This window comes from Drosophila montana, unplaced genomic scaffold (genome assembly GCF_035044405.1).
Source record: "Drosophila montana isolate Dmon_TW-CO22-7 unplaced genomic scaffold, ASM3504440v1 contig_402_1, whole genome shotgun sequence".
NCBI classification, from domain to species: Eukaryota; Metazoa; Arthropoda; class Insecta; order Diptera; family Drosophilidae; genus Drosophila; species Drosophila montana.
In genome coordinates, this window is record NW_026998739.1 from 5,033,271 (window position 1) to 5,047,597 (window position 14,327).

The following is a 14,327-nucleotide window of genomic DNA, read 5'->3' on the forward strand; positions in this document are numbered from 1 at the left end:
ATCGAGCGCTTCTCTAAACTGTTTTAGTACAGTACTAAAAAAAGCTTTGAGTAAAAATTCCACTTCAAGTAAGAATTTCATAAAAAATCGTTGTTTTTAGTTCGATATTCCATTAAAATATTTATTTGTTGAGTTTTTGTGTCTTTTTGGTAGTTGTAAAATTTCGTTTTAAAGAATTAGCATTTTAGAACAACACTTTAGAACAGTTCGTATAGTGTAACGCGTGCTAAATTCTTACGCATATTTTTGTTTATAATGAAAATATGTGCTATCCCTTTCTGATTTTGGGCTATTTACATAGGTTGTTATTATAATAAGAATGTACTAAATGTACTAAATTTAGTACATGTTCAAACGTTTCGTTCATGAATGCAAATGTTGTGTGCTATGTACTATAAATATTTTTGTGAGACACCCCTTAGACCTTAGATGTTTTAAACCAATCTAACATTGGGTTGCCGAATTAAGTACATACATTAAAAAAGAAAACGTCATTCATTTATTAGTACAACAACTCTATTGATATCCCTAGGCAACCCGAACGTAGTCTGGCTAACAATGCATCGAATGAGTTTTTATTTTGATGATGAAAGAGAGTCTGCGACATGCGAGTGATATGCTTCCGATAATTATTAAATTATATAGATACTATAACACAATATACATATATAAAATCGCCTAAAGGGAAATTGTAATACGCTACGACTTCTAGTTGGTAACCCCAAATATTGAATACAGCCCCACTACGCCTTGCGCCTGATGCCTATCAGGCACAGTACAAAGAAAATGATCGTCCAGCCGGCCATCACGAGAAAACCATTGTAGACCTTCGCGTTGGTAATGCTCCAGCCCTTCTCGATGACATTGCGCGCCGATATCGAGGGTATGGTAAAGGGCAGCACCATTACCAGATCCTGCAGAAAGCGCGGCATGCTCTCCAACGGCCACAGCAGACCTAAAAAGGATGCATTAAAAATCCTAAAAGGAATTACTTGAGTTATGCGAAAACCTACCGCAGAGTATGATCATCGGGTAGAAGGCTCCAGTGGCCACAAAGTTGGCCTCCGTGTGAGACTTGCAGAACACAGAGATGAAGAGACCTGCATAAAACAGAAATCAGTTCAAACTCTGCAAAAATATAGCTATCTATATGCAATTAGTTACCGAACAACATGCCACAGAAAGCTGTCAGCGTCAGCAGTCCAATCAATGTGGTCGTATCTCCATTGTTATACGTATCGAATACGATGCCAATGTACATGACGACCTCAAAGGATTGCAGTGCCATGATTATCAGCTGGGTGAGCAGATGGGCCCAAAGCATTTCGGTTGCCGAAACTCCAGCCAGCAGGGTCCTGTCCCAAATGCCATCCATGCGCTCCGAAATAAATACAGCAGCCGTCATCAAAGTAGCCAGAAAGAATACCATGCTTAGGAAGAGAGTGGGAAAGTTTAAGGAGGTAGTTATAGGCAAAGATAAATTGTATATGATAGCTATGCAAATGCAATTTCATATTAATCGATAACTATCGATCAGTCATGTTTATCGAAAGGTTTGAATTGGCAGCTTCAGAATTATTGTAGTTAATAAATAGATTTAAAGAAAGGGAAGGTTTTTAGATAGAATCATAATCGATAAATATCAAATGCTATCGACAGTTTTATATAACGATTAATCGATATATGATGCACAACTTCGTGTACTGCTAGGCTACTCATAATCATTATATGAATATTGAACAAGGTTAAGGTTACTAAGAGTTTTAGAGTTTATAATTTAGAAAGTTAACGACAATATTGTGCAAGTCCTTTTATACATATCGATACTATCGATCGATTTCTAGTGTTATCGAATGTATTATATATCGATTAATCATTATATGATAAGTGCTTTCAAATGCTTTTATATTGATGGCTTGAACCAGCACCCTGCCTGGCGGTGTGGTTTTTGAATATGCGCTTTCTCCTTCTTAGTTTTTCTTTTCTCTTAGTTCACAATTTGGTTACTCATATAGTTTTATATACAATTCGATCTCTATTTAAAAATGGCAAATAATTGCATTTTTTTGAGCTCAATTTTGCATTTTAAATGAAATCAATTTTGATGCAGAAATAGTTGCTGGTTTCGGTTGTGAACCCTTTAGGATACATGGAAAATCTGGCGACGAAATACTTCGGCTTTTAGCCGTAATCATATACTCACGTCATGACCACGCCGGGCGCACAATACTGCTGAAACTCAATGTCCGCACTGCCGTAGATGGGATCCTGGAACTGCACGGGCAATTTGACCAGGGCGGCCGAGACATTGCAGTCCTGAACAACGCTGTTCATAAAGGTGCTAAACTTGTCGCGCAGCTTGCGTTGCATAAAGTACGCCACCTGTTGATCTGTAGAGGCGAAATTTGAATAATTATAACCCCAGGAGCTCTATTTAGCCATAATCACGCCGACTACTCACCCGTCATATCGATGTGCACGGTCAGCTCGGCATGGTCAACGGCCCCGTCGCTGGCATGAACCCCATCCTCGATGAGTTCGTAAACCGAATCGCTGAAATTGTGCGCGAAATATATGTAGCCGACGGTGAGGGCGCGTTTGGCATCCGCCAAAGCAGCCGCTTCGGTCGAATAATACTTTCTGGTGGCCACATCGTCGCCCAGTTCGCGTATGTAGCGACAGGAGAGCTTGTGGAAATGGCAGCTATCGTTGGCCTTGTAAATGGTCTTCAGATTGTCATCAAAGCATTCGGAATAGCTCTCCACCTCGCCGGAATAGACGCCAAGCTCGAGATTTGTGGGCGTTTTGCCGATGGCCAGATAGAAGCAGGACAATTGTATGATGGGAAACATCAGCATGAAAATGATGCCACTAAGCGACAGATGAAGAATTCGGTTAAAAAGATGCTGCCAACTTTTGTTCTAAAATCAACTGGCACTTACGAGGGCTGCCTGAAGAGTTGCACAAAGTTCTTGGTCATCAGCGCTTTGAGACGTCCTTTGGTCGTAAAGAATATCTTTTTGCGATTCTCGTTAGGTGTCTCCTCGTACGGTATGGGCGGCTTCTCGGCTGTGGGCGTGTCATGGACATCGATCACCTCAGTTGGCAGCGCCGCGACGGGCAACGCCTGGTTTCTGTTATGATCAATGATCTGCGCCAGCTGATCCTCATTGCCCTGACGCTGACTGAGTATGAGAAACGCATCCTCAATGGATTGTGTGCCAAATTGGATCATAATGTTTGTGGGCGTGTCTTCGGCCAGCAGCACGCCATTGCGCATGAGGCCGATCTAAGAAATTGATAAAATATTTTAAATTTAAGAAACTGGGAATAGGTCGGGTGGTCTGAGCAGCTGATACGTAATATTAAAAATAGTCAAAACACAATAGAACAAAGCTGTCTGTATCGCTTTATGTATTAATACCATGTGTCAAAATCGATAATTATCGATATCATGCAAATAGTAAGAGATATCGAAACAATTTATATATATCAAATTTCAAGTCCAGCTCTTAAACTTCTCGAGTTCGATGCGTTCGTAGAAACAGACTTGGTTCAATGGACTCAGTACATCGTCTTTATCAGAAATATATATATACAATATATATCATAAAATGTTTAACGCATAGAAGAAGACATCTCCGACCCCATAAAGTATATACATATATTCCTGATCAGTATCAACAGCCGAGTCGATATAGCCATGTCCGTTTGTCTGTTTCTATGCCAACTAGTCTCTCAGTTTTAAATATATATCGTCTTGAAACATTGCCAGATCGAACCACTATATCATATAGTTGCCATAGGAACGATCAGTCGAAAAGTAGGTTCTTGTATGGAAAACTTTTTTGTTGATCAAGATAAACTCATCATAAACTAATCAAACAATGCTGCTTGTATATAGGCCAAATCTTATGAAGATCGCACTACTATATAAAATTGCAAAATAGAAAGAATCGGTTAAAATATTCTGTTTTCTAAGATATTTTCATCAAACTTAGCATTTATAATCTTCACTATTCCCACATATCTGCAAACCCGTAAGGCAAATGTCTGCAAGGGTATTAAATCTTCGACAACATTCCTACTCTCTCGTATTTATCTAGTGCTAGCATTGAATTTGTAAATAAAACTCACGCAATTGGCCTGTTTGGCCTCCTCGATGTAATGTGTGGTGATGATCACAGCCAATTTACTATTTCTGGTCGTTTCCACCAGAAATTCCCAGATTCTGTGAAAGTAGAATTCGTACTCGATAGTAAAGAATAGAATGTGATATGTTTTATGGATACGTACTTTTCGCGCAGCATGGGATCGAGACCGACCGTGGGCTCGTCGAGAATGAGCAGCTCGGGATCGTGTATCATGGCGCAGGCGAAGGACAAGCGTCGCTGTTGGCCACCGCTGCATTCTTTGATCATCTGCCGTGCCGGCGGCAGCTGCAGCAGCTCCTTGAGCAGCTTAAACTTCTCCCTTATGCGCTCGTCTGTGAGCCCGTAGATGCGTCCGAAGTAGAAGATCGTCTCCTTGACGCTCATCTCCTCCACCAGAGCGATTTCCTGTGGCATAAATCCTACGCGTGAACCCGGCACACCGCTGCCCGGTTCGCCGGGCTTAACGCCCAAGACGGACACTTCGCCGCCGTTGAGCCGACGCTGGCCCACAATGCAGGAGAGCAGCGTAGTCTTGCCGCAGCCGGAGGCGCCCAGCAGGCCATAGCTAAAGGGCGCAAGCGAGGGCGGCGAAAAAAAGGGAAGAATAGTTATTCATTGAGCAAATGTTTGTCGATCGGAGTTCATTATGAATGCCACTCACATGGAGCCGCGCATGACGTTCATGTTCAGCTGGTTGAGCACAATCTTGGGATTCGATTTGGAGCCATAGTACTTATAGCCATTGCGCACTTCAACGGCCGCCATCTTGCTGTTGTCTGTTTGCTCTCCTCTCTCTCTCTCTCTCTCTCTCTCTCTCTCTCTCACTCGCTCTGAGGTGGCTCTGTGTGCTGTTTGGATCGAAAAGAATACGAGTAAATCGGATTATCACTTGCGTCAATAAATCATTATATGGCTATGTGTTTTATTGATTGGCGCTGCTTTATGACAGACACGTGCCAAGGCACACAAAGCGCTCCGGCTGACCAAAAAATCGCAGCCTTAACTTGGCGCTAAATTCTAAGCAGTCGCTGTTAGTAGCCAGCTTTACTTTTCACATACAAAGAATGCCCGAAAGTGAAAATTTAACCAGCCGAATTGTTGCGTTCAATCTGCCCGCAAGTTCGATGAACTCTTTGTCGGAGTTGGGCGAGGCAAGGTAAATTCGATCCGAAGTTTTCTAAATTCAATCTAACCGTTGCAAGTCTATTTTAAATTTAATTTCTCTCAGTGTAGCCATGTTTAATTAACTTAAATTGAAGTTAATGCAAAATATATAACTAAGCGTTGCATTCACACAAGAAATACCAAAAAAATCCTTAATATTTTTACTATATTTCGGGACTCAAATATAATATCGAAAAATTTCGTTTTTCAACATCCTTGCCCAACCCTGTTTGACATTACCCTCAAATCTTTACTCTGTGCATAATTTGAAGCTCATTTCACTCATAAAGTTGCATATATATTAAAATTTATCTCTCTCACTTCACGCACTTGACATTCACTTTAACAGCAACTTTTGCATTTGTCATGTTTAAATTGCCCTTTAAAATATATTTGAATTTTTCTGAGTGAGTTCCACAACTAAAGCGTTCTGAACTTTGTCATATTCTTAAGTGTGTGGCGCTTCATTAACCTTTGCTTCATATAATAAAAATTATAGAAATGCATAGCTTCTCTCTGGCAATTATTACACTTGAGTTTTGACAGCTGACGACAGACACCAGAAAGGGCAACATGAATCGCGTGTTTTTGCCTTACGTTAATGAACCTCGCAACTGTTTTGAAAATGTCATTGGATTTAGTTGGTTAGAGACACAATTTGTAATTTAAGCCACACTTAGCTGAGCATTACAATGCGCTGCTCATGAAAATTAGTTAATCAATAATGATTCCATGTCTACGTTTAAAATTGTTAACTCAGATATATAAACTAGTCAATATTTAGACTGTCACTTTACAACGTTTTCGACATCTTGTATTTGAAGGTCTTATATTTCCAAGAAATTTAAATATTTTCTTCAATTTTGTTGACTTTTGGAAAAACCTGTTTCCTTCAAAAGAATCGTTCTATTTAAATACAATTGAATAATTTAAAAATTAAAACAGCTTGAAGCTCTTTTCTGGTATACATTTTTTTCCAAACTATTTGTGAAGTTCTTGAAACTCAGATTTGTTAAAAGACGTAAACAATATAAATAAAATTAATTATTTTTAAATGAATAATTTCTAGGGAGGTTTCTGATCAATTATTACTCTAGTTAAAGTAAGAATTAGACAACATTCTATTAAACTTTAAGTTTGAATCAAATATTCTTAAAAAATGGCATTATAGAGATTTTAATTGAAAATATATATAGAAAATATTGTAAAATAAATCATCAAGGTTTAGAAAATATTAAAAGGATATCAAATGATTAATTTTAATAGCATTATTTTAAGAAAAGAAATTAAAGTTTTATATCTAGAATGAATGGGATAAAAATGAGACAAAATTATATTAATGGAAAACTGAGTCGTCTAGAATCAAAAGCTCTTCTTGAGAAATGGTTTAAGATTATTAAAAGATTTTATTAGAAAAAATACATTATTTGTCTTCTATAATCACAAATGCTTCTTGACAAAGTTGTATTAGTTTTCGAAAACCCTCTAAGTTTATAGAGAATTGAATTTGCAATAGTCTAAAACAATTATTTGTTTTTACAACTGCGTAACATTCGTAGAATTACATTTTTAACTAAAATATAATTATTATTAAAATAAATTGTCATCTTCTGAGCTGCGCGAAGAACTGCATAGATGTATATAATGTACTAGAGTTAGCTTCAAGCTTCGTCTTCATATTCTTTAGCTAACTGCTAACCTCATTAGCTCGCTTGAAGGTTATATATTTGTAATATATGCATGTTTACCAATAAGAATTGGCTGTATAAATTCGCAAATAAGCGAACGTAATGAGGTTTCTGAGAAGAACCTTCAAGCTTTTAGCTCGCCGCGGGTCATTGAGGTTTTGCCGGGAAAACAAAACTTAAAAAAAACACGAAACTCGAACTGGAACTCGAACAGATTCAGCAAATATTGACAACAGTTACAGATAGTACGTATAAACAATGTGCGAGCTGTACAAGTGAAATTCACTTAACTTACATTATTTATGCATGTCCGTAAATGCAAATTGCAAAAGGTGCTCAGAACGTGGGGCACTCGGACAATGACAACACGGAAAAATTAAATGACGGTGCGCACATGGAAAGACACAAAGTGTCTTGAATAACAATCATGAAAACGAATACCCAAATATACACACTCATACAATACTCATACAATTCTTATGTATCTATATATATATATATCCATATATATCTATACGTATACCTTCCCACATATCTTTAGATATATCAACGTCAAGAAAATGCAGTCAGAATAAGCAAATCAAGTTTTGTGAAATGGACTGTGAAATGCACAGGTAAACGAGAAGTGCTTAGAAATTGTTATTGAAGAAAAGGTAGGCGCGGACATGCGGGCTCATTTTAACTGGCTTATTTGATTGATAGCCAAAAATAATAATATTCTAGAGACGTCTTCTTATATTGACTTTCGTTAGATTTTCTCAACGCAAAAGCTTCTTTAAATTTCATAATTTTTTCTGTGACTCACATTTTCATTTATGTGCTTTAAATATTTAATCTATACTCCAAACAACTTGCCTATAATCGTGAGAGATAACAGCTTGTAATATATTGGAGTACGGAGAGTACGATTAATAGGTTCTAGGGAGAAAATATTCCTCTTCGTTCTTGACGTAAAGTACTTAACCCAGCAGATTCTCAAAATATTTATATGTTATAGAAATTGGAATAATAGAAAAGGTTTACGCTTGGAAAAGTGTACAATACATTTTAAGCGTACAATCCCTCACATCCAGTAGTTATATGTTATGTGCTGGAAATGAGACAATTTAACATTATGTTAAGTCTCTGTTAAGCTACGTCTGTTGAGCCACATCTCGCTTTTACTCTAATGTCTGAATCTCACATAACATTTTTTTTTTAATTATTATTATTTTTATTTAAAAAAAAATGATATGAATTATGTGAATGCCTGTGAATGTTTCTAAATACTTTTATTAACTTCTTTTAGCTGCACAAATTATTTATGAGCACTTTACTATATTTATATTTAATTTATCTAAACCCATTATATTTGACCCAATCAAACATTTTTTTAAAGTCTTTGTAAAATGTAACTCTAATTATTTATACGCACTTAACAGGGTAATTAATTTAATTAGTTCGCTAAGTTTTAGACTGGCGGCAACTCCTGTTCAAAAATTAATGGCCTCGCTGTCAGACTTTGACCCACTTAGAGTGCCAGCTCATGTTCGGTTGATATCCGTCATTGGCCATATGCCACAGACAAACAGCTCTCTTTGATATCTCTGCATCTCTTAGATACATAATCAAATGAGCCGGCTAACTAGACGACTGGCAACAACAGCAGCAACAGTTATAATGGCAAAAACAACAACAACACACACACACGCACACACAAAATGACCATAAAACGTTCGAAAGTCAAACTCGAAAAACATTAAAAACCAAAAAAAAATAAATAAAAATAAGATAAAAGCTTGCTCGAAAAAAAAAATTGAGTAAGGTTAGTAACACAAATTCGTGGTCATAAATTTACGTATCTGTTGTTAACTTTGAATATTTGCAGTTGTTTTGTTGTTTGCTTAACATTGTCACAGATGACGCAAAGGACAACAATTTTTCGGTTGATATGATGTTTTCTTTTCTTTTCTTTTCTTTATTTATCGAGCCCAAAAGAGAGGCGCGAAAATTGTGGCGCATTTTGTGAAATTGCCATTATAAAGATTCCCACATTAAATACGACGCAAATGCGTCACAAATAAAACCACATTTTGTGTAATTTTGATGCGGCTTAAAAAAATCAAGTAAGGGTGCTCTAGGCGGAAGTGTTCGACTAGGGAATACCCTGAATCAAGCGATAAGCTGTCATTACAAACATTTTAGCGAGCTGCAAGCGGCAGCTGCGCTTTGGGCCTTCTTTATGAGCAAAGCGTACTTGTTTAACTTCGGTGTCTGTAGTTCGATCTCTTTGAAATTTTCAGTGCTTGAATATGTCGCTAAAAAGTGTGTGCATACCAAAGCGGAAGGCTCTAGCTTTGAAAATGTGATTATAACAATTGTGGGGGAGGTATTCAGTAAGTGAAATATTCTTTAACTTTATATACTTAACAAAAACCTGCTTACCAAATTTGGTGCATATAACTCTTAAAGTTTTCGAGATATGCTCAAAAAACCAAGTCTTAAAATTGATATTTATCTATATTATGAAAATGAATACGAGTTATCGAAGAAACATTTTAGGCTTATCTGCGTTTGGTATAGAGAAATATATATATTCCAAATGTCAAGTCTTTAGCGTTTGTAGTTTTCGGGATCAAAGTAGACGGAAGAACTGAGGAATATGACTAGATAGTCTCGGCAGAGGGTTCAAAGGGTATAAAAACTGGATTAAGTCGTGACTGAGTGCCCTTCTATAATAAATGCAAATAAATTTGTTAATAAACATTAAAATTGATCAACTACCTAAGCATGGAGTTTAATTTATTTATTATATATTATATAAGCAGTTTATAAATGTATCCCCATTTCAGATGTAAAACAGAAGTTTTATTTGATTAACAAAACTTTGACACAAACCGACACAAAACCCAACTGAACTCTTGATGTAACTAACTGCTAGTCAAAATGCGCATACCCAGTGCAAGTTTAAAATAAAAATTAAAAAAAAAAACCCAAAATAAATACCAAAAAAAAAAAAAAAATAATAATAAACGCAAAGCACAGCGCCGAAAACAAAACAACGCCAAGGTTGCCAACTGGTTAGAGCAAGCGCAGCAGTCGGCGTCAAAGTCGACGTTAACGTTAACGCCAGAAATGCCAATTGCTGTTCCAAAAATTGTTTGCAATATGCGCCAAGCCATATCGATGTGTGTGTGTGTGTGTGTGTGTGTGTGTGTGTGTGTGTGCATTTTGCTGCTCATATGCAACGAATTTAATTTGCAAATTTGCAAATCTTTTGCAATGCTTGCACCGCGCCAAAATGGGGCCCTGAGCTGCGCCCCCGTTAAAGAAAAAAAACAGAAAAAAAAATCAAATAAAAATCACAACAAGCTGCTTTTGCTTTCGCAGCGGAAAGAACTTGGTTGTGGCGACGACCACGCCCACCCTCGGACAGCCTGTTAAATGCAGCTAAAACGGCTTATTAAAGCTGCCACAGCCGAAAATCACAGCGCTTGCTGCAATGTTAGTGGGTATTTAGTACGTGCAACATGTTGCAGCCGCAGCTGTTGTCGATCGCTGAATTCGTCGGCAGTTGCTTCCTTTTCGCTTGTCACCAGTTGCGCTGCTAGCAGCTGGCCACGCTCTCCCCCCCTCGCTCTTCCGCTCTTTCAACATCCCTCTCTCTCTCTCTCTCGCTTTTTCTCTTGCTTCAGCTCTTGCTCTGGCTACAGTTTCGGTTTGTGGCATGGCCACTTCTTATATAATCCAGCAACAATCATTTCGGCCAAGCTGCAACACCAACAACAACTACAACAACAACAACAACAACAGCTGTCTCTAGCTAGTTGTGTGTACTGTTTACATCATTTACACTTTATAAAATTGTGAAAATTAAAATTGTAAGTGCGCTTTGCACAAAGGAATACTATTTGCAGCTGTTGTCGTTCGGCTTAAAATACCACAAGCTATTTTAAATTATATTAGACAACAAACAACAATAGTTAAGGCACAAAATCGAAACTATATCTTTAACATTTTTATAAATGATATCTATCAAAAATTGATCTTCATATCTCATTCGGCATTATTCCTAAATCAAGTTCATTTGACAAATGATCTTAAATTGAACTCTCCAAAATATAAATTATAAGTTTATTTATAAATTTATAGTTTATAAATTTTATTTTTTTTATATTTTCTTAAAGCGTCTGTGGGCTTTATTTGAAAAATACTTGTACATTTTTTAAGCTAGTTAATATATTTGTACCATTTAATAGTTTCAATATCAATTTTTCATATTTGGGCTTTTCACAAAGGAAAATCAATTAGGTCAGAAATTCAAGGAATAAAAGTTGTAGATTTTTTTTTTAAGTTTATTGCATTGTTTAAGATTTAAAGATATATATTATATATATTGCATTCGTTTATTATTTAAAATATGTTATATATATTTTTTTCTCATTTGAACTTTGCATAAGGGGAAATCAATCTAGTCTAGAATTCAAGGCACAAAAAGTTGTATATATACATATATGACATCTAAAGAAAATCTAGAGTCTGATGATGATATAACTGAGAGGTTCTTGAAAAGCTGGTCACTTTTATTTTTTATAACTTGTTCCTGTTGGTCGAGCGGCCAGCTTTATTAAAGACAACAAAATATGTATGAAGATGAATGAAAAATAAATTCCAGAATGTATTCAAGACCTCAAGCCAGCTAAATAAATATTTAAAAATAAAAAGGTCGCAAAAACCAGCATTATATATTCCAAAAAAATATTTGCCGCCTTTGAACTAGTTATAATATTATTTTATAAAGTTTCTAAACTGCTTTTTCATTAAATTCTCTTGATTTCGGTTTTTTATTAATAAATGTTTCTTATGCGAAAAACCTTAAAGTGAATGATCTTCGGCGTGTTACCAAGTCCGTTGGCCAAATATATTTAGCTCTTTGCTGAGCACATGAGTTTTTAATTTTTCTTCGTTTCTTTGATTATAATTTGTGCTATTCGCTTTGCATTTTCTTTAACGTTTTGTTTGGTTTTGTTTTTTACATCAGTTTTGTTTTATTTCTCTGACTTGTTTATTTTCTGTGTTACTTTTTTTTTTGCACCTTTGCACATGTAACGAAGCCCTCAGTACTTGGCTAGAAAGGCATGATAAAGCAAAATGTCTGTGTATGCGGTAAATGACCATCTGACGATAAAAGTGGGTTATGAAGCAAGAAAACTTGCCATGGCTGTTGAGGGGATAAACTAAGAAAAATCTAGAATGTGCTTTGAGATTTTTTCTGAAGTGCATAAAGATTCAAGCCTGGTGAACTTATCCCAAAGGGAAAAACAATGCTCTTGTATGAAGAATACGAACTGAAAGGGTAACTCCTCTCAAAGTGATAATTAAAAGAAAACTCAAGCATGTGCCCTGAGATATTTCCTTTACTGTATATAGATCCAAGCCTTATACTTGATGAACTTCTGTCAAAGGGGAAAAAAAAAGAAAAAACTCTAGTCTATGCTTTGAGACATTGCCTTAACTGTATATAGGACATGGCCTTATTAGGAGAACTTCTATTTAAAGAGAACTCTAGTCTGTGCTTTGAGATTTTTCCTTAACTGCAAAGTAGGTCCCGGCCTTATATGTAAACTTCTCTGCAATTAATACAATTCGGCCGCTCTTAAGTCAGCATGCCGGACACTCTTCAGACAAATCAAGCTGAAGCTGCAGCTCACATAAAGATATATATACACATATTTATAAGGCAGTCATTGTCTGTTGCAATATTTTGCATTGCCCAATTCCCCGTTGTGGTGGTGAGACAGAGAGAGCGGGAGGGGGGGGGGGGGGTGGCCCCGCCAACAATATGCCATTTCCCATACATGCTTAAGTTCATCTTTTTAAAAAAAAAAAATTTTACGAAATTTGTTGTATGGAAAAACAAACAGAAAGGCAGTTAACCAGTAGCAAAGGCGCCTCGTGAAGTTCAGTCTGTCTGTGTGTGTGTGTGTTTTAATATTAAGTTTTTAACATCATTTTATTTTTATTGCACTTTTCGCTGGCAGATGAACACATAACAAACCGAAATGAAACGAAACGAAACGAAACAGTTTCAAATAACTTCTTTGCGCTTGGCCTCAGGGCTGGCTTCTTCTTGTTTTTAACATTGCTTTGCTTTATATTGTTGGTCAATCAAAAACGCACACACATACTCAAATTATATGCACACACACACACGCATACACACGGGCGCACACTTCACTTGCTGCTGCACACGCGCAAGTTTGTGTCTTAAGTCTTTCGTTTTGCTTTGTAATTTTTCTTGTATTTTTGTTTGTGTTCAAGAAAATATTTTGATGTAGGCAACCACAAAAAACAGCTGACTAATTTAAAATGCGGAAACTTTTGCGATCAAAAACTGCAACTTAACTTAATTTTTTTTAAGTTGTAATAATTTTTTTTATATATGTTTTTGAGCTGTTTTTGCATAAAAATGTAATTCCATTTTTTTTTTTTTTTTTAATATTTTTTTCACGAGTTTCTGCTCTTAAGATTGATTAAAACTGTAATTTTCTTTTTGAAATTGTTTCTTTAACGCTGCGTACCATTCAGCTTGAGCGCTCTTCTAACCAACTTCTCCTTGAGCTCGCGCCTGCTGTTGTTCGTGTTGCAATTTTCTTCTTTCAGCTCTATTTCTTTTTCTCGCTTTTCGCCGACTGACTACCAAGTTTGGCGGCTTCGCGCGTTTGTCTGTGTGTGTGTGTGTGTGTGTGTATGTGTGTGTATTTGTATATGTACCGTTAACGTTGACGCTTCCGCTTAAACCAAGTGTCGCGGCCAAGCTCCGTTTGTCGACTGAGCGCAGAAAGCGAACTCGGGCCCGCTCGCAAGCTCAGCTCTGCGATTTGGACTTGCGGCCGCGCAGCTTTCGCGGCGCTTTAACGACGCTTTGTCGACGCTTTTAAAACGGCGAACGTAGAAAAAAAAAGAGTTGAAATTTAAATGTAATTTTTTTGTGACTACTTCAAGTAAAAAACAGGATAAATCGTAGAACGAAAATAAAATAAAAAGAATATAAATTAAAAAACGTAAAATAAAATTAATTAATGCGCCACAGCAAAAATGTTTTACGAACTTGTCATATATATTTTTATTTATTTATTATTTAATTTATTTGTTCAATATTTCAAGTCACCTTTTTTTTTTTGCCCCTGGCAAGTTCTAATAATCAGTTCAGAGAATATGCCCTTAAGTTTATGTACATATATTTAACTTGTTTAATAATTTTCAATTTTCAATCTACTTCTTTACAGGTATGCAAATCATTGATAGCAATTATTATTCTATGGTGAGTGTCTCTTTGATT

General features: G+C 36.4%; 2 protein-coding genes across 3 annotated transcripts in view; one reads left to right on the forward strand and one right to left on the reverse strand.

The window, feature by feature from the left end:
* Nucleotides 1–14,327, forward strand: part of LOC135439118 (neuroguidin) — a 71,657-nt gene that overhangs the window by 15,469 nt on the left and 41,861 nt on the right. The window lies entirely within an intron of this gene.
* LOC135439089 (ABC transporter G family member 20) lies at nt 477–13,906 on the reverse strand. Of its 2 annotated transcripts, none has more exons than XM_064697716.1 (10): nt 13,760–13,906; nt 4,816–5,002; nt 4,297–4,719; nt 4,138–4,231; nt 2,943–3,289; nt 2,462–2,871; nt 2,204–2,390; nt 1,165–1,430; nt 1,014–1,100; nt 477–955 (listed from the first exon to the last, which is right to left on the reverse strand). In XM_064697716.1, exons 2-10 carry the CDS (start codon nt 4,917–4,919, stop codon nt 744–746), a joined length of 2,130 nt encoding a protein of 709 aa, XP_064553786.1. In that variant the 5' UTR covers nt 4,920–5,002; nt 13,760–13,906; the 3' UTR covers nt 477–743. The 2 variants fall into 2 exon arrangements, with proteins under 2 accessions (XP_064553786.1, XP_064553787.1); XM_064697717.1 differs by lacking the exon at nt 13,760–13,906 and adding an exon at nt 13,567–13,723.

Bases quoted from the DNA above. Each gene is read 5' to 3' on its own strand.
- LOC135439089 (XM_064697716.1), bottom strand. From the start codon at position 4,919: ATGGCGGCCGTTGAAGTGCGCAATGGCTATAAGTACTATGGCTCCAAA. The intron at 3,290-4,137 runs GTGAGTTTTATT...TCAATTTCTTAG, and splicing joins AGGCCAAACAGGCCAATTGC to ATCGGCCTCATGCGCAATGG. The intron at 956-1,013 runs GTAGGTTTTCGC...CATCCTTTTTAG, and splicing joins CCCGATGATCATACTCTGCG to GTCTGCTGTGGCCGTTGGAG.